Below are 18,433 nucleotides of genomic sequence, written 5' to 3' on the forward strand. Positions count from 1 at the left end.
CGAGGCGGGCGCCGTCCCACCAACCTCCATAGGCAGCAGCGTTCAGCTTTGTAAAAAATTTATTAAGCCACTCTAAGACGGTACAACCAACGGGACGTCGCGGCTGGGACAGATGGGGGGCAACGTGAACACGCGAAGGGGGGCACGAAAAGCAGGAGAGGATGTTGAATATCAACAGTACTAAGAGTTGTCGGGATGGCAGGATTAGGCGTAGAGGTCCTCCCTGTCGGCGGAGTAAACCTCCCCCTCCTGCAGCAGGGCGAAGTTGAGGAAGTGAGAAGGACGATGGACCTCGTGGTAAAACTCCTTGGGGTTGGCGAGCTGCAGCTCGTACTTCATGTTGGGGTCGTGGCGAACACCTGGAAGAGAGTTCACATGTGAGCCAGCACTCCAGGTCCCTTCCAACTCGGGATATTCTATGATCCTTTATCCACATGGAAGCTCCTCCTGTCCTCACCGCCCATCAGGAGCTTAATGGAGCCCTCTATACTCGTGAGAGAATTTTTAAGCAGAGCAGCAGGAAGTTTCAAACTCACAAAATCATCACACTGTGCTCCACGGCTCCCTCCCTCAGAGATTTAGAAGCAGTGACACCATGATCCATTCTGGTAGAGGAAGTCAAGCATTTTGTCTGCCCATCTCTTCATTTCCTGATCCCTTTTGCAGCTGTCTGTGGTTTCACCAAACTGGTGTGCTCATTCCAGGACCCCCACTACCCTCCCCTGCTGGGCACAGCTTTTCTTTTGCATTTTCCATTATCATTTCTTCTTCCTGACAGACATTAATTATTCGGTGGCAATATACCAGACACTACAACCCAGCAACAGAAGATGGTCTCAGGTCTGATTTTTCCCCTGTATCAGAGTTTGCTCTCTTGCTGCCTCAAATCATTAAGAACTGACATCCCAGTACGGCCACCAAGGGAAGGTCAAACTACAATGCTAATATAACCCTGCCAGCTACTCAGAGAAGGTCAAGCTTCAGGACACATAAGGAATGCTCCCCTTAAAGAGCTATTTCCTTCTCCTCCCCCAAGCTATTCATGCTGCCTCTCTTCCTGCCCCTTCCCTGGGCAGTCAGCTCACCCATGAAGTTGTAGTTCCAGGATCCCTGTGCTGGAACCATGAAGAAGCCAAGGAATCGATCTGACAGCAGCATCTGCACCCTCTCATAATGGGATGGCAGGTAGCCCTTGGGGTTGTTCCCTTTGTCCGTGTTCTGCCTGCCCCACTCGTAGCCACTTGGGGTCAGTTTGTAGGCTGTCAGTGTGCAGGAACCTGGTGTAAAACTGAAGGAGAGCAGAGAGACGATGTGGGTTACATTAATTTGAGACAGAGGAAAACAAGAAACGAGTAAACAGACCCTTTCTGCCACATTTTTAGATTGAGACCTTAGTGTGTTCCCAAGAAGGGACCACAGCACAGAAGCCCTGCTGCCTCTCACCTGCAGGTGATGATGATAGTTTTCTCCCCATCCCAGGAGGGGTTGTCAGCCATGACTTTGGCATGGGTGGTGACATCCTGTGGTGACAGCTGCGGGGACTCATTTGGTTGGGTATGAATCCACCCCAGAGGTTCCATTTCCTACAGAATGGAAAGTGAAAACCATTTACTCAACAAGAAGAAACTGAAAGCCAAGAGAAAGGTATTTTAAGAGTGCTTAAGTATAGTACAAAGTACACAGGGACTAAAGGCTTCACCCTTTCACCTGATCCCAGACTGGGCAGACTTCAGATGTGAGTTACTGAGGCAAACACATTGGAACTGAATGGCAGCAAGACTCCCCTGTCACCTGGGTCTGTTATGGAAGTGATGACCTTCCACCCTCCCCGGGAGCAGAAGCTCAACTCACCTTGAGGTACTCATGCTGAGGCAGCTGCCCTGGGAGATGCACAGTCTGGTGTGTTCCCCACTGGGGTACCATCACAATGCACCGGATCTCCTTCACTTGGGGATTATCAGGAGGGCTCACTCCATAAAGGTAACCTGCAATCTAGGAACACAAGCAAACACCTACTTTACAAGCCTAGAAGAGACCTCCTATAACCATGTGAAAGTTGGTGGGCAAGACCTTACGTCCTACAGCATGTTTCTCTTGCCCAACAGCTCCTCACTAGAGTAAGGTCACACCATAGTTATGCTCTGTACTGAAAGCTCTTCAGGCCACTGAATCTGGCCTGAAAAAGCCTTTTTGACCTGGGATGCACTCAGCCACAGAATGGATGTCTTTCTCCAGCCCAGAAACAGCAGCAAGCTCCCAGCCTTTCATCATGAGGCCCTGGGAGCTGCCTGCCTAGGACTGGTGCATGCACAGACACCCTAACAGCCTTCTTACACACTTACCTGGGCTCGCAGATCTGAGATGCAGATGAATTTCTTCAACACATTCTTGGGAAGAATGTATGTATAGCCTGTTTCCTTTATGTCATCTGATGAAACATAAATGTGGTTTGTTCTCAGGTGGAGGTTGGCTGCAGAAATCGCTCTGTGAAGAAAAGGAGATGGTTATAACAGGGCCCACACATCTCATCTTTTCCAACTGTGTAACAGCTCTGTCTTCCCTCCTACCTGACTCTCCACTCAGTCTTGGAGGAGAAAGTCTGGGTTTCATAGTTGCTGGTTGTGGAGGTGATGATTTCATCCCCATGTTTGTTAACAGTGCGGGTCTGTGTGGCTGTCAGCTGTGACTGCTCCTTGGTTTGCTTCTCAATTTCTGCAATCTGCTGTCTCTGCTGAGAGGGGGCAGAGATCTCCATGCCCAGGATAATGTCTCGGATCTCTGACTGTGTTAGGGATGCAACATTCACACTGAAAGAGAAAATCCCTCATGTCAGCCACACATCAGATCCATCTCACAAATACAAAAGCTCAGAAGGCACACACAAGGCACTACAGAAAAATGAAACGAGACAAGAGGAAGGACAAAAAAAAAAAATCACATGATACAAAGATAAGGAAAGGCTGATGGGATTCTGCAGCAGGACAGTAGCTTACTTGTTCTTCTTGCCATAGTCAGCAAGGATCAGATCTTTCAGCTGCACCTCCACCTTGATCCATTCCTCATCTGTCAGGGTTGGCCAGATGTGGTGAGGCTCTGTTATTGTTGTCTTGTCTGGTTTCAGAATAACTTTGGCTCTATCATTATTCACATGCAGTGCTCGGAGAATAAGAATCAGACGTGAGAATGCCTTGGAGAGAAAACAAAACAAAAGATGCAGCCTGTCAGAAAGAGCGCAATGTATTTGGTTTTCTTCCATCACACCACTCCTCTGCTTGGGCGCAATGAGAGCACGTGAGAATTATCAGTAAATCAATCTGAACAAGAATTCAGGCAGACCAAGAGCAAGCTCTCTGGAGCAAACATGGAAGGACTTCTGAAAGCCTGGCTCTTGTTTTCTGCCAGTGGGAAAGCAAAGTGCAGATTATGCATGACATCCTCACCGTGTAGGAAGAGATGGTTTTCAGCCAGTCATCGTAGAGATTGAAGAGAACCATCTGAGGTTCAGTAGCCTTCAGGATGAGATCACCAAATTTCTCCACTTTTAGACAGGCCTGGAAAGGTAGCTGCAACTCGGAGCCTTTGATCACAATATTGGGGAAATCCAGCAAGTGCACCTGGAGTTTATTGAGAAGAGGAATTAATTCACAATTATGCAAAATATTAGTCCAGATTAAGCCCTTCCCGGGAACACAGAACTGTTCTGCAACCTCACCAAGATTTTATAATGCCCCTGCATTGCACTGTGTGCTTTGTTACCTCAAGTGGGTCCAGCATGCCCTTTCGAGTCACTATGATCTGCTTAGGCTGCTCCTCCACAGGAAGCGAGCGGATCAAGGCAGCCACCTCTTCAGCAGTCTTCCACTTGGCCAGCTACAAAGAGACAGTTGGGTTAGAAGAATATCTCCTAGCTAACAGCAAAGTCTTCGCATCTCTTGGAATCAGAGACGCCCAAACCAAATTCTAAAAATACAACAGAAATTTATGGCTTGTTCCAGACCCGTGACAAGGCCTAACATGTCCCTCTTAGTGATCACAGAGGGCAGCTCCCATTCCTAGAGTTCAGTTACTCCTGACTGGCTTGCAAAAACAGCTGATTACACCACCTCCCTGGCTTCAGCACCTCACAGTCTTTGCACTGCACAGGATGTTCGGCCAAGAGCAATGTGATTTGCTGTACCAGTGAGCACAGCACCATTTCTCAAGTGCTGCTTGACACAGGCTCTTTGCAGCTCAAAACATCACGACATCACTGTCTGCATTCTTACACTTTTTTATCTCATGCTATTGGTTGCCAGAGCACAGGTTATGCACTAGCAGCAGGGGCTCCAAACTTGTTTCCAGGCAGGAAGAAAGACCTTCAGCAATGCTTTCTGCTCAACTGAGTATTTCAAAACATCAGTGCATGTCCCTGCCTCACTGCCAAAAGCACAAAAAGCAGCCAGGTCCCACCTGCCCGAGACGCTTCTGTCCTGCCCACACAGATGTGTGGATGATCTTCAGGAAGAGCTGTCCGGTCCTAGGGTTGAAGATGAAAATGGCTCCATTGATAGGTTTTGTGGTCAAATTCCCTTCAAAAGTCTGAGAAAATATGAAGTGGAAAGTCCAGTGAGATGAATGCAGCCTATCCAAGCATTTACACAACAGCTGACTGTTAAAAGCTTTGAACAAGAACTACGCTGGAAATGCAAGGACTGCTCTGTGCACACTGCAGAAAATTTGGGTGCGTGTTAATTCCTAGTTTTCCCTCAGGCACACCTCCTCAATCACCTGAGCAAAGGACATTTACAGCCCCTATCCTTCCCCCTTAAGATGCAGCTCTGGCCTTACCTTGTGAATGGTCACTCTGTACACATTGGTGTCATCCACAAACCAGATGATCTGGTTGGAGAAGAGCTCTCCATAGTTCTGAGAGGAAAGGTAGGGTTCTGTGGGCTCAGATGAGTACAGCTGCAAGCCCTTGCGGATTCGTTCTCTCAGCACATACAGTGCAGGATTTGCTTTCATAATTTTAGCCATAGCCTGCTGGATCAGAGGTTTGCTACCAGGGAACCAGTTCCCATATGCGCTGAAGAGGAAAACAGAGAGAAACAGTTGTTGCCATCAGGTTTAAGATGAAAGGACAACAGCACAAGTCTTCATGTGCAGCGGACAGGCACCTTCCTGCCTGCTGTCTACTAGTGGATGATTTCTTTTGTGATGTTCTTGGAGCTGTTCAGCTACTTCTTTTCCTTACTCTTCCCTTCAGTGGGAAACCACAGCATGCACGTGCAGCAGTCCCACAAGAATTGCATCTTCTTCAAGTGTCTTACTAGAGAGGTCTGCTTGATGGGACACCTCTGCCTTGCTCTTTCATGAAGAACAGCTGTTTCTCCTCTTACAGATGGCCTTTAAACAAGGCCTGTCCCTGAACCCCATCTGACAGAGATCTCTTAAGAACACAAATGATTAGTGAGCTGAACCATTATCACAGCAACTCCTGCCTGGAACACGGCCCAGTGTGAAAATGCTCTAAGAGACATCCATAAACTATCAATTACAGCTAAAATACAGACAGTGCAGTTCTTACCTGTGTAAATTATAGGCCAGATCAATGGCAATGAGCACGCCAGTGGGAGATGGATAGATACTCATGTTGTCTGTAGTGTAGTCCAGGAATTTGGCTCTTGCATAGCGCTCAATATCATGGGAATCATAATCTCCCCAGCGCAGCTGGATATCTATCCAGTACTTCTGAGTGGTGGTGCTGTCCATCACATCTCTAAGAAAGCAAGCCAGAGTAATTAACTCTCCTACAGTTGCTGCACATCTCTTTGGCAGAGAGTAACTGCTACCAAGCCTGATCACTGAAGCCAGGTACAATACACTCTATTGAAAAGAGAACATCTACCCATACCAACCCTGCACTTTCTAGGCATGATTATGTCCTCCTGGGTACCCAGAGAACAATGTCAGCCCTGGGCTGCCAAGATATAAGGCCTTTTGCTCAGGGACAAGCTCAGCAGCTCTTCTCTGCAGAGATAAAAGGGAAACACTCACTTGGAATCTGCAAGCAATGATGGACGTGACACATTCCACTTGTAGGAAGCAAAGAGGAGGATATCTGCACATGAGGAATTCATCTTGTATGATTTTCTAGGATGGATTGTCTCCTTCTGCACTGTCTCAATCTCTAGAGCATCCAGCTCCTGATCAAACACCTGGGGAAAAGACAGTCAAAGGTGAGCTGTGTTCAAACAGTTCAACTAACAGAGCCTTTCCACAACGCAGACATAAGCAGGTACGCACGAAAATCCACTTTCCTCCCCTTCTCTGTCAACTGAGTAGAGGAGTTGCTTTGCTAAGGTCATGACCAGGAGGCTGTCAGTACACAAGGACTGAGCGTGCACTGAACAAACCTAGTTAACACACTGCTCACCTGACACAAATCCATTACAATGCTCTCGTGGATCTTCTGCCACAAGTGAGCTCGGAAAATCTGAATGAGAGAAATCTTCAGCGTGGGGATCTTGCCATGCATAAATATACCTGTCAAATCCAGCTGCACCTGAAACCCAACATATACCTGCAAATGAAAAACAGGTGTGAGAACATGTAACAGCACAATTGGTGAAGTTTAGAAAATAGAACAGAAGTCTTAGATCTACGGTTCACCTAAAGAACCAGTTTAACTGCTCTCAACTCAGCACAAGTTCCTCAAGGCTAATTCCAGATACTTACATTGGCTCTGTTAATGGTAGGAGACCACCACAGAGTAAATCTTCTGTTTGGAATCTGATTCAAACCCGACCTCTGGGCATTTGTCAGTTTCTTCCACTTCATGGACTCCTCAAAGCCACTGGCCTTTTCCCTAGAAAAGACAATCAACCGTGTTAGATGCTCCTAATCACAGCTGATTTTCATGGACCACATAAAACAGAAGCGAGGCACTAGCATACAAGGAGCAAGGACTGCTTAGTGTAAAGAACTTTCATGGAATCACATGCATAAATCTAGTTACGGTGCAATGCCAGGTACCCTCAAACTGAACTATATGGTGTGCTCCTGGAAAACAGGACAGCTCAGCAGAGTAAGTGTAGCTTGAGCCAAGAATTCCTCCTGGTGCATCGCTAAGCTCCAATTTGCACAAAGCCAGATCAAGGTTTCTCTTACCAGAAGAGACCCTCCCATGTGGGGAAGTAAGTGCCCTTGAAGAGAGTGTGCTCCAGGATCCCCTCCACTCCACCCAGTGCTTGGATCATATCAGTGCGGTAGTTGTTCAGGTTCCACAGCTTCCCATCGTGGCGTTGATGTGTCCACCAGAATGGGTTCTGTTTCAGGACCTGTAAACAACAGCCCACCAGTGAGCAGCTCTGCATTCAGATCATTTAACTATGCTGCACTAATTTCAGGAACCAAGATGATGTCAGCTAACAAGTAAAAAGCCTCATACACCCAATTCTGGAAGACACAGCTCATCTACAAGTTTGGCTAGTACCTCGTAGGCAATTCAGACTGGGCAGTATCTAAGATGATGCCTGAAATTCACACTGAGAAATTCCCTGTCAATACCTGATACTGCTTGAAGTCAGTCCTGACTCTCCATCCTTTATCATAAGCTAGGGTATGCCGGTCCTTCTGGAAAAGGGTATTAATACGAGGAATTCCTCTGTCCCAAGAGTCCTCCAGATCTTCCAGTGTCAAACGCCTGAAGAAAAAAAACATCCCCACACTCTGTTACCTCTCAATTTTATGGCAGTGCATTAATATTTCAGGCGATCACAGGAGATCACAGAAAGAATACAGATTTCAAGACTCTGGCAGGGGAGGTTCTAAAATGACTGACACTCAGAAGCTCAGAAAAGCATCCATAGCCATCACTATAAACAGGCTGATGTCAAACAGCCAAAAGGAAAAGCCTGCCCTTGTGAGGGAGCAGAACTAAGGAAATGGGTCTGACATCAGCTTTTCCTGGCACCACCTGGCATATCATTTGCCTTCAGCTGTGCCGAGGCTGTACTGCTTGCAGAGTTCATGCCTTCTCCAGAGGTAAGAGTGCACTTTGCAGGCAGTTTGTACCATATATCAGAGGCCCAGCAAGGTCTGCACAACTCAAGCAATGCAAGGTTTCCCAACTCTGCCTGCCCCCCAGCAGACAAACACAGATCTAATTGAACATGGAAATATACCTGTTCTGGGCTATGGCCTCTTGTCGCTTGAGAGCATATTCTGCCCACACTCTCTGTGAGTCAATGAACTCGCTCTCCCACGGCTGGATGTAACGATACAAATTTGGGATGAGCTGGTCCTCCTCGTGACTCATCCCTGAGCGAAAATGAGTAATGCCAACATCAGTCTGCTTGGACCACCTGGAGCACAGAGGCAGAAGAATGAGCAATGGGACATCACCAGTCACATTGGTATGACCTACAGCAAAGACCTATCTGTGTAGCAGGTTGTGGCTTAACATTCCCAAATATTTTAATGGGAAAGAATATCTAACAACACTTAAATCACGTGGGCATTTCAGATAGGGCAGTATTACTCACCTCAGGTCAGACTGTGGGATGAGAACATGTCCCATAGAGAGCATGCCCAGACCTCCCAGCTCTTTAGGGGTGTAGAACACCACAGGTGGGAAACGGCTAGGCATTTTGGAATTCAGACCAATTTTGATTCGAGTCTGGATTTTATTCTCACACTTCACCAACAAGTCAAGCAGCTCCTGAGTATTTACAACAGCTTCCCGGAAATATGTCATCAGGCCAATCAGAGCTGTATTCCATTTATTGACAATCTAAAAAGGAAGGCAAAGGATCAGTTCTCAGCTCGTTTTTCAAGCATCTGCAGGAAGTTCTGTCACACAGCTCGCTTCCACCTTACCTTAGTGAAGGTTGTAGAGCCAGATGCCATGAGGATCTGCCTCACTCTGTTGTGAAATCTCTGCATAGACTCATCGTCAACGCGCAGGAAGCACTGAGCTGTGCGCTCCTTGGTGACCTGCGAGAGCACAGGGCTATGGGTTACTTACAAAGCACAGGAAGGGAACAGTCCAAGCAGTTTTGTGTCCTCCCTTATCGCTCCTCAATGATTTCCCATCCCTCACAGGAAAGAAAGCTCCCAAATTAGTTTTAGTTCCACCTGTCGATGTGCTCAGCTACACAGCTGACAAACACATGCTGCCAAGCACTCCCCCAGACAGGTACAAGCCTTGCTTTGATGCTGGGTACAGACAAAGCAGGGACTGCTTTCCCAGCCTGCCAAACTCTCCCCCTACCTCATTCTGCAGGTTCCAGACACCATCCTTGTGGGTGAACTCCTCATAGCTGGTGCGGCATTTGGGCAAAATGCGACACTCAAAACCACACATGTTGAACAGCAAATTGGGGTTATCCTTGCTGTAAACAGACACGAAGCTGTTCTCCCACTGCACCGTGGTGACGGATCGAGGCAGGCGGTTCTTGATATCCCAGAACACAGCACGGCCACTGAAACAGAAGGCAGGCACAGTGAGGCCAGGCCCTGAAACTAAGGTGAAACGCGAACTGGACAAGTTCTCACTGCTTTCTCAGCACTATGGTCTCTCACATCAATCGCCCTCTGTCAAAACTATGACAAAAATCTTCTCATCTCTTCATCCTTTCTTGAGTACTTGCCTGTCAACCTCGAATACTTATTCATCACAACTAATTTTCCCACCACTCTACTCCTTGTGTTTCCAGGCTGCATCACTTACAGGTTGACATCATGCTTCATGAGGCGCATCCGAGCATCCCGAGGCCAGCACTTCTTATTGTTGTAGCCTACAATGTTCTCATTATTGGGATCTGGATGCTCTGTCAGGTACCGCTGAATCAAGTCCCTTGCCTCATCTGCTGTAAACCTAGAAAATGAACAGAAGAGGATCTGTGGTGACACAAACATCTTCCTCAGATGGACTGCCCACACAGGTAAGGACCCAGAGAGCTCTCACCTGAAGAAGATGTGAATGCGGTCGATGTATCTGCAGAAAAGGCGAATGGGATGGGCCACCTCAGTTGCAATGTCTTGGAAGCTGAGGAAGTCATTGGGCATCTGGGGAGGTCCAGCCATTTCACTGGCACGGTGCAGACCCAGCACCAGCAGGTCCATCACAAGCCCATAATACTGGACAATGAAGGAAGCAAACTGCAATCCACGAATAATCCCGTAGGAGTTTGTGTGATTCATGTCCTGAGGAAAAAGAAGTGTGAGAAACCTGACTGTCACAAACCCCAAAAACATTTATCTGAGGAGCTGCTTTTCAGCAGGGCCCAACAGGGTTTTTTTACTCCCTAATTACATCTTTCCCCAGCAAGTCCTGTATCCCAGTTTCCCCTTCAGAACCACCACCACCACCCATGGGTCACAAACCACTCAATTATACAGTCCACACATTTTCTGACAATAATCATCACCTTGTAGTTGATCACCACGTTGTTTTTTGCTGTCATGTAGTCAGCAATGTTGTGATCAACAATAAGACGCAACAGCCTGTTGAGTAATGTCAGGTCAATCTTCTCATACATCTTCTCAAATCGAGATTCCAGCATCACATTGCATTCACCTTCACTTGTTTCCCAAACATCTTGCAGATTATTAATGCCTGAGGAGACAAATAAATGAGTCATGTTACATGACGTGAAAGTTTTGAGTGCAGAAGCAGCTTTCCAGGCATGAGAAGTCAGCATATTTTCTGTAGTGTTTTTTCAGCTCCTTTCTTCCTTCCAGTCTACCCAGAAATTGGAACAGAAATATGTAATCAACCACAAATGTTACAGAACTTCTCTTCCTCCCCAGTGTTAACCTACAAAATTCAGCCTCAGAGTGCAGCAACAAGTTATATTACTGCTGCAAGTATCAAAATTCAGCTTTTGAGTGGACTCTTCAACAGCAAGCTCCTGATAAAAAAAAAATAACCTCATTTTACCATGGAACACAAGACCCCACTAACCTTGGCACCACTTGTACACTAACAGTGGAGGAGGCTCAGTGTCAGCAGGCTTGATCCAAGGAGGGAAGAGTCTTCTTTTATCAGCCTCATACCACAAGTACTGATCCAGATAAGCATCTGTGATTTTCTCCAAGGGCTCAACATCATAAACAGGAACCAGGTGGCTGTAGAGATCCATGAACTCAATGCCAACCTGGAAAAGAGAAGGTAAATTTGAAGCCTATACCTAACAGAGAACACTCTTGATAGCCTTGCTGCCATTCTGTACCTGAACACAGTACAAGTTTTTTTGTATTCTCTGGTTTTCACCACGCTACTTACCTCCTTGAAGGCTCTCTGAGTTAAAAGGTGTCGTTTGATTCTGGACAGAGCTTCATGAGGATTGTCATAAGCCTGTTCAATCAAGCCCAGCTCCTCCCTCTGTGACTGATTCAGGCGAGATTTCACACTGAAAGTGAGAAAGAACAACAGTTTGTGCACTCAAGCACAAACAAATATCTGCTGCATTGAACTGATGAAAGGTAAGTGTTCAACCAAGCTGCTCAAAACAAGATCTCTAATTCCTCACAATTCACAGTCAGCCCCAATTGGCAGAGTACATTAAGAATGCCCAGGCAGCTCTGGCAGTACAACAACCTTACAGTCTCAACCTGCCCATTCTGGATAAATGTTACAGTGTACTCAATTCCAGGAATAAAGGATAACAAAATAATTTCAGAAGCCTTTCCCAGAGCAGATGTCTGACCCTTGAGAGAAATCAGTCACTTCCCAGTGCTTACCTGTAAGCTTCCTTCAGCCTCTCCAGGGCCAATATGAGCAACTTGGTATCGTGCTTGTAGGACAATGGGGGGAATGGAATGGGTGAGAACCTCCTGCTTTCCAGCCAGTGCACTGTGGTTGTGTACACAGCAACGGCCTCTTCTGCGGTGATGTAAGGCCCATCCTGCACAACCACAACACCATGATTAGTCAGCGAAAGTTTGCCTGTGGATACAGCACCAACTTGGGCAACCTCAGGCAATACAGAAGTACCTTCAGGTAATTATGCTGCCGCTCCTGCTCAGCTTTTAAGTAGAGTCTGGTCAGCCGGCCCAGATTCTTCTTACAGACAGTCTTGTCCACAGTGGCACCCCGACGGATACGCTCTCTGTTGTAGTGAGCTGTGTTTGTCCACCAGTCAGCTTTTGCCTTCACATACCTCAGGATCATGTTCTCAATAGGAGTTGGCAGCCCGGGAACCTGGGAAGGGAGAAGTAACATCAGGGCAGGAGAAGTAGGAGCCCTTGTAAGAGCAGTTCAGCCTGACAGATGTTACAATTGAAAGAAAGGCCAAAAGAGGGACTTACCTTCCAGGGGATATTGGCCTTCCAGCACCGCCAAGCCTCACTCAGATGCTGCAGGATGGTTCTGGCTTTGTTCTGTTTGATCCCTTCTGGCATCATGTCCAGAATGTCATGCATAACAGCTGCCCTCAGCTCCAGGTCAAAGTGAGACTCCACACGCTGCTTTGTGACAGTCTTTGCTACACCCTTTGAGTGACGGCCTGCAAAAAGCAAAATACTTCAGCAGTTCAGACATTACTGAGCAGTGCTGCTCTTCTTTGTATTAAAGGAGCATCCTCCAGAGAGGTGCAGGATGCCAGAAGAAATTCAACTGCTACATCATTGGAGAGGTTGGAATACATGATCAGGAGGCTATTGACTCCAGAGTGCTATGGATCAGAGAATCCCATTTCCACTTGGAAACTACTGTGGATACGCTGTTGTTGTAAGAGCTCTAAAGAGGACAACAGCCACTGGGACTGATGTGGAATACAGGCATAGACCACCACTTGGAAGAGAAATCTGAAGTTTAAGCTGGCAAGCAAACAGCATTAATCTTTACCAGACACCCCTTGTGTCCAAGATTTACACAATGTGCTGACCTTCAAACTGCCTGGCCAGCAGATTCCCCAGCCAGCGTTCCAGCAGTGGCGTGATGCCCCTCATGAAAAACAGCCACACTCTCCAGCCTGGAGCCCAGAAACCACAGCCTGGACCTTTGCCCACAGGCCCCTAGAAGAAGAGAGACATGGTAACAACAACTCATTTGCTGACACTCCAAAACACCTCTCTTGTTGCTCAGTTTACTTGAGGTCAACCACCTCACTAGAAAAGTGGAACTTACTGTGTTAAACCTGTAGTAGATGAGATGTTTCAGGTCCTTGCACATACGAATCTGCCTCATTAGTTTGTACTTGTATCTGTACATCCCTGTCAGCTGACCAACATGGGCAAAGATGTACTGCAAGCCATCTGCCAACTGAAACACAATGGACACAGTCAGAGATAACAATAAAAGCTACACACATTGCCTCAAGAAGCCAGGCTTATTTTGTAACTAGGAATAGAGTGCATCCAAAGCTCCTACCAGTCACTCATGAGATAACCAATTAATGTAAGCTAACAGCAGAATTTCACACAACACTGCATGTTTTCTCCACTGCCTTCTTCTCCAAAACACTGCAACAATCAGTCATTTTGTGCATTCTGTATAAGCCCATCCTGATATTCCTTCTCTCAATTTCCCCTCCCTACCTTTGAAAGAAAAGAAGAAAGAATCAGGCCTACCTGAAATGCATCTACATTTCCAAGTCTGTACTGGACGTGGCTGTCCACCACCAATTTAGTCAGCCTCAGAACCTCTCTGCACAGATGGAAAGCATTACCAAAACGGGATTTTTTCCTTTCCTGGGAAAGAAAGAGATTCAGTATTTCTGTAACAATGTTGCCTAAGAGTCAAACAGCTCCAATTTAGTCTGTACAACAACAGAACAACTGAGTCACTGCAGTCAGTATTACATTAGCTACTACTTAAATCTTCAAGTAAACTTTACTGTTAAGAACACGGGTTGTACCTTAGTGGTGAGGGTCTTCACTGGCTTCAGGTTAAAGTTGTAGTCCAAATGAAGGTAGTTCAGGTTCTTTCTGTGGATCAGTAAGTTCAGCATATTGTAGCCCTGGCGACACACCTGCAGGCCTACTTCCACCCAGTCCAGCTTTGTTGACTGGAAAAACTTCGTAGCCTTGAAGGAGCGGAATAGGTACCTGAAGAGAGAATAGTCTTTAATTAGCTGAATCCCTTACCCAGCTCAGCAGTTCCCCACTGAATAGGTCCCATTTACCTCTTCTTCTGGGCCTTAGGGGGTCTGTGCTTGAGGGCATTTAAAACATAGTATTTCAGCAGCTTCTGATAGGAGACTCGTACTTTCACTGGCTGGCCAGCCGGGCAGTGCTCACGATACCTAGGGGTGAAACAGACTTTAAGTTTTCAAATAACTTACATTCCTTCAAAAATGAGTCTACAGACTCTCTTAATATCTCTAGAAACCAAGCAAACTTCACAAGATCCCTTTTTTTCCTCACTGTAACATACCACTAATATTAATGTCACAATCACTAGAATACGCCGTCCCCACAGGAAGAACTCACCAGTTCTTGACCAGTGGGATGTCAAGAGCTCTCCGAGTCCTCCCAGACCTCAGATTGAATGGCCGTGGGGCCCACAGCAGGGCAATGCCATTGGCTGTGTTGTCTGTGTAAAGCGGGGTATCCTTCAAGAAAGGTTCCACAAACTCTGGTAACTCAAACTCTTCATCATCATCAGGCAGCGGTTCCTGACTCTGAAACCAGAAAACACACAACACTTGTTTCCTGGATGATTCAATGCTTCAGCTTAGTTTTCTAAGTTAATAGAGTAAAAAGCATTTCTTTCTTGTCAGGGAATAAGTGCAACAATGCTGATTATCTGAGAAGCAAAAAACACTCTAGAAGGTGCCAACAGACAGAATTACCTCTGGCTACCTGTCAGAAGACCATAAAATAACACTGCAACTTAGGCACTGAACTTTATCCTAGAGACCACAGGACACAGCTTTGAGCAATTACAAAAGACAGAAAGCAGCTGATAACTGCATGAGATTTTTCTTTGTGAAAGCACTTGTGCTTTCTCCTGAAATAGGTATGCATCTATACCGTTATCAGAAACAAGGTTACAAAAAGATGCCAAAGTCCCATTGCCTCCACACACTTTTTATCGGAGGCTCTCCTGGACAGTGACTCACCTTAACAGAATGTCTGTGTGAAATGGGGTTGATCAGTGGATCGAAGTAAAAAGCTGGGAGATCAGGATCTTCTGTTTTAATGAAAACAACGTTTGGAGTATGATACCTACAACACATAACGAGTATGAGAGCATGCTGGTGGCTTCTCCCTCCTCTCCTCACCCTTGAGACTGTTGCGCTTACCAGGTCAGGTGGACGTGGTGGGGAAGGTTATTGTACAGGTATGGGAAAGCAATTTTGTACTCTGTCCTGATTGGCTGCCTGATGATAATTTTGTTGATGTCGTTAAACTCATTCCAGTCTTCATCCCTCAAATAAGGCAAAAAGAAATTGTCACACAAGCATTTGGGGAGACAAAAAGACAAATATTCTTGGCCAAAGATGCAGTATTAGTGCCTTTTCTTTAGCTTATTATTCACAGTAAGAACCACTGTCCAAAGCAACAAGCATATCACAATGCTAAAAAGAGCAAATGCTCAGAATTAACTAACCCAACAAAAGGTGCGTGATAACAGATCAGTGACCCTCATGATCTTTTCCCAGATAACTGCCTATCTTTACTCCGAGATTTAACACTTACTGCAGATTGATGTCTCTAACAAGAGGCTCAAACTTGGGACCTCCAGGAATAGCCATGTTCAGAGCCTTGGAAGTGAAAAATGCTTTCAGGTCAAACAAATAGAAATAGTTGTCATCCACAAGGTCAGTGAGCAGCTGATTGGCAAGCCGATACAGCGTGGACATCATGGGCAGAGTGAACTGCCAGCGCTGGTAGGTAGAACCATTCACGTACCTGCAGAGAAACAAAGCATAGGGCACTCATTACACAGCCAGAAGACAACTGGTCCTTTACCTTTCTGCTACTTGCAGAAAATATTAAGGACAGCTAACTCTTGCCCCCCTTCAGACAGAAAAGTAAAATTTACAGGCTTGTTGAAGATTTCTATGGACTGCATCTGCCCAGCTCTCCTCCATTTCCATATCCAAACTAATGTCTGACAAGATTCAAGAGCCTCCAGCGTGCAAGCACACTCCATATTTAATATATAAACTCAAATATAAACTAGATGATCCAGGTTTTCATTTTTATGGCGTGGCAAGAAACATCAGATTTTTACCTGCCTGAACAGAGAGGCCTTGACTGCCTTCCCTCAGACAGAGGGATGACTTTACAGCAGTCAGATTGCCCCTCCTATCCTTGAGGGAAGGTCTTCTCATCCCACCAACATCACTCATAGACCAACATTATACAAGCAAAAGTAATGCACTTCTGCATACGTGTAATTTACATAGCACATAAAGATTTTGTTGTTTAATTTCTTAAATCCCCACAGTGAATTGTGCTATCAGGCAGGCACATACTTTCTATTGTCTTTCAGTGGCTGGTGGTCATAGAACCAGTCCAGTACTGGGGCATCTTCCTCCGGATCCAGTTCAAGCTGAATTGCTTCCAGGGGCTCCACATCTAGGATGTTATCAGCGTAATCCAGAGGAGGTTCTTCATCATCAAATGGGGGAAATCTCATCCTCTTGAAGTGACGTCTGTCCCTTTTCTCTCGCCTCATCATAATCCACATGGACCTGGCAGAAACCAGAGACCATCACACGCTGCCTTTATTGTGGATGCACAGTTATTCACTCACAGTGTCCCCCCAGAGTTAGGGAAAAAGCACTTACCCCCACTGTGCAATGTACACTGGTTCTATAACCCAGGGAATCTCATTCACAAAAGAGATGGCTCCTGTGATGTGATACAGGACTGGAACATCTCTGATTTGCTCCCAGGGCATAGGCATATTCTCCAAGAGCTTGAGAACAGCGTGAGGCATGTACTTCAGAGCACTACAATCAGAAATCAAGGAAGATCATAGTTGGAAGGCATCTCCAGAGAACAGTTGTCTGTCTGCAGCAAGTTCAGTCACCTGTATACCTCCCACTCCTAAAAACTGCTCAGCTAACCTGCTCATAAAGGCCTCCAGTGATGAACCCACAAATTTTTTTTACTATCCTTCTGCTTCATAGATTCCACTACCAAAAGGGTTTTTTTCTACTGGTTGGCTTCAGAGAGATTGTTATAGATTAAAAACGTTCAAGAATAATAACACTAAAAAATACTGAATGAGTTTTTATGGGTAATTCTACATTAACGCAACAGTCTGTGCTTTGCACGAGACAGTTCTCTGAGCCCAAACAACAGAGAAACACCCACAGAACATTTTAATCACACACACACAAAAAAAGCTGATTAGTTCATAATCTCCCCCCAAAACCTGTTTTAGGCTATATGCTATTCAGAACTATGCTTTCCCTTAAGAACTCCAAGCATCGACTTCCTCAGCTCATCCTCTCCTGCACCCCGCTGACACCCTCGTGCTGCGATGCTGCTGTCTGAGCACAGCTGCCCCCGGGAGCCCTGCGCTGAAGGCGCTGCCCCTCAGGGGGAGCTCCGTACCCCAGGTAGACGCGCTTGTCGTGGCGGAACTTCCTGTTGGTCATGTCACCGTGGTCGCGGATGATTTTCCGGACGTGTTCGGGAGGCATGTCCTCCTTCTGCGCGTCCACGAAGCCGAATTTCCTCTTTTCCGCATAGCGCTTGGCCTGCAGCTGCTGCCACTTGCGGGCTGCGGGAACAGAGAAGCAACGGGATGGAGTCAGGCGCGCCCCGTTCGGCGAGGCGGGATGGGGAAAGGCCTCACGCACCTTTCTCCTGCAGCTTCTCCTCAGACATGTAGTCGGGCAGCGGTGCCATCGGGGTCGGCACCGGCGCGCAGCCGCCGCGGTACGGGAAGACGGCGGCCATGGCGACGCACCTGCGGGGAAGGAAGAACGGGCTCAAAGCGGGATCGCGGCTCCCACCGGACCCTCCCACGTCCCTGAGGCCCGCCCCACCCGCACACACCGGCCGCTGCGACGTCCCGCACTTCCCAACAACAATGGCGGCGCAGCCCACCGCCACCGCGCCTGCGAGACCCGGATGTGGGCGGTGTGCGCAGCCAGAGGGCTCGTCCAATCAGTCTTCGGGCAGCCTGACAGACGGCGAGGACAGCCTATCAGAGCGCGGAAAGGGCAGGAGGCAGGATCAAGCGCGGAAAAGAAAAGGAAGCTGTGCCTAGAGTGCGCTTCCGGTTGATTTCTTCTTCCTTTCCGGTCCCGCCCTCTACCGGTTTTGATTGGTGGAGAGAGAAAGCGGTGACAGCGTGACGCCGGCTCTGATTGGACAATCAGTCTGCGGCTGCAGATCCCCGCTATGGGGCCCAACAGCCCCGAAGGCCGTCTGGGCTTTTCCTCGGGCAGCCCCTCCTCGTACCTGGGTTTGCTTTGTGACAGGGAGGCCATCCCTTGTCCTTCTGCCTCTGTCCCCATAGGAGGGGAAGGTTCCTCTC

General features: G+C 47.1%; 1 protein-coding gene across 1 annotated transcript; it reads right to left on the minus strand.

Moving 5' to 3' along the window:
* Window positions 1–41: 41 nt before the first annotated feature.
* Window positions 42–18,049, minus strand: PRPF8 (pre-mRNA processing factor 8). Its single transcript, XM_003211741.4, has 43 exons — window positions 17,950–18,049; window positions 17,751–17,860; window positions 17,503–17,671; window positions 16,728–16,892; window positions 16,413–16,631; window positions 15,631–15,843; window positions 15,234–15,359; window positions 15,051–15,156; window positions 14,419–14,609; window positions 14,112–14,231; window positions 13,845–14,034; window positions 13,558–13,677; window positions 13,115–13,249; window positions 12,873–13,002; window positions 12,295–12,491; window positions 11,981–12,187; window positions 11,728–11,891; window positions 11,270–11,396; window positions 10,949–11,141; window positions 10,413–10,600; window positions 9,950–10,188; window positions 9,713–9,859; window positions 9,254–9,464; window positions 8,860–8,976; window positions 8,526–8,773; window positions 8,166–8,345; window positions 7,549–7,684; window positions 7,150–7,319; window positions 6,718–6,847; window positions 6,416–6,562; window positions 6,037–6,197; window positions 5,567–5,758; window positions 4,828–5,065; window positions 4,450–4,578; window positions 3,757–3,870; window positions 3,441–3,614; window positions 2,994–3,187; window positions 2,568–2,807; window positions 2,343–2,484; window positions 1,852–1,992; window positions 1,444–1,583; window positions 1,086–1,288; window positions 42–359 (listed from the first exon to the last, which is right to left on the minus strand). Exons 2-43 carry the CDS (start codon window positions 17,848–17,850, stop codon window positions 205–207), a joined length of 7,008 nt encoding a protein of 2,335 aa, XP_003211789.1. The 5' UTR covers window positions 17,851–17,860; window positions 17,950–18,049; the 3' UTR covers window positions 42–204.
* Window positions 18,050–18,433: the final 384 nt, after the last annotated feature.

The sequence above is a fragment of the Meleagris gallopavo genome, chromosome 21, assembly GCF_000146605.3.
Source record: "Meleagris gallopavo isolate NT-WF06-2002-E0010 breed Aviagen turkey brand Nicholas breeding stock chromosome 21, Turkey_5.1, whole genome shotgun sequence".
Taxonomy (NCBI): domain Eukaryota; kingdom Metazoa; phylum Chordata; class Aves; order Galliformes; family Phasianidae; genus Meleagris; species Meleagris gallopavo.

Bases quoted from the DNA above. Each gene is read 5' to 3' on its own strand.
- PRPF8 (XM_003211741.4), bottom strand. From the start codon at position 17,850: ATGGCCGCCGTCTTCCCGTACCGCGGCGGCTGCGCGCCGGTGCCGACC. The intron at 5,759-6,036 runs GTGAGTGTTTCC...TTGCTTTCTTAG, and splicing joins TCATTGCTTGCAGATTCCAA to AGATGTGATGGACAGCACCA. The intron at 3,188-3,440 runs GTGAGGATGTCA...TTTCTCTCCAAG, and splicing joins AAACCATCTCTTCCTACACG to GCATTCTCACGTCTGATTCT.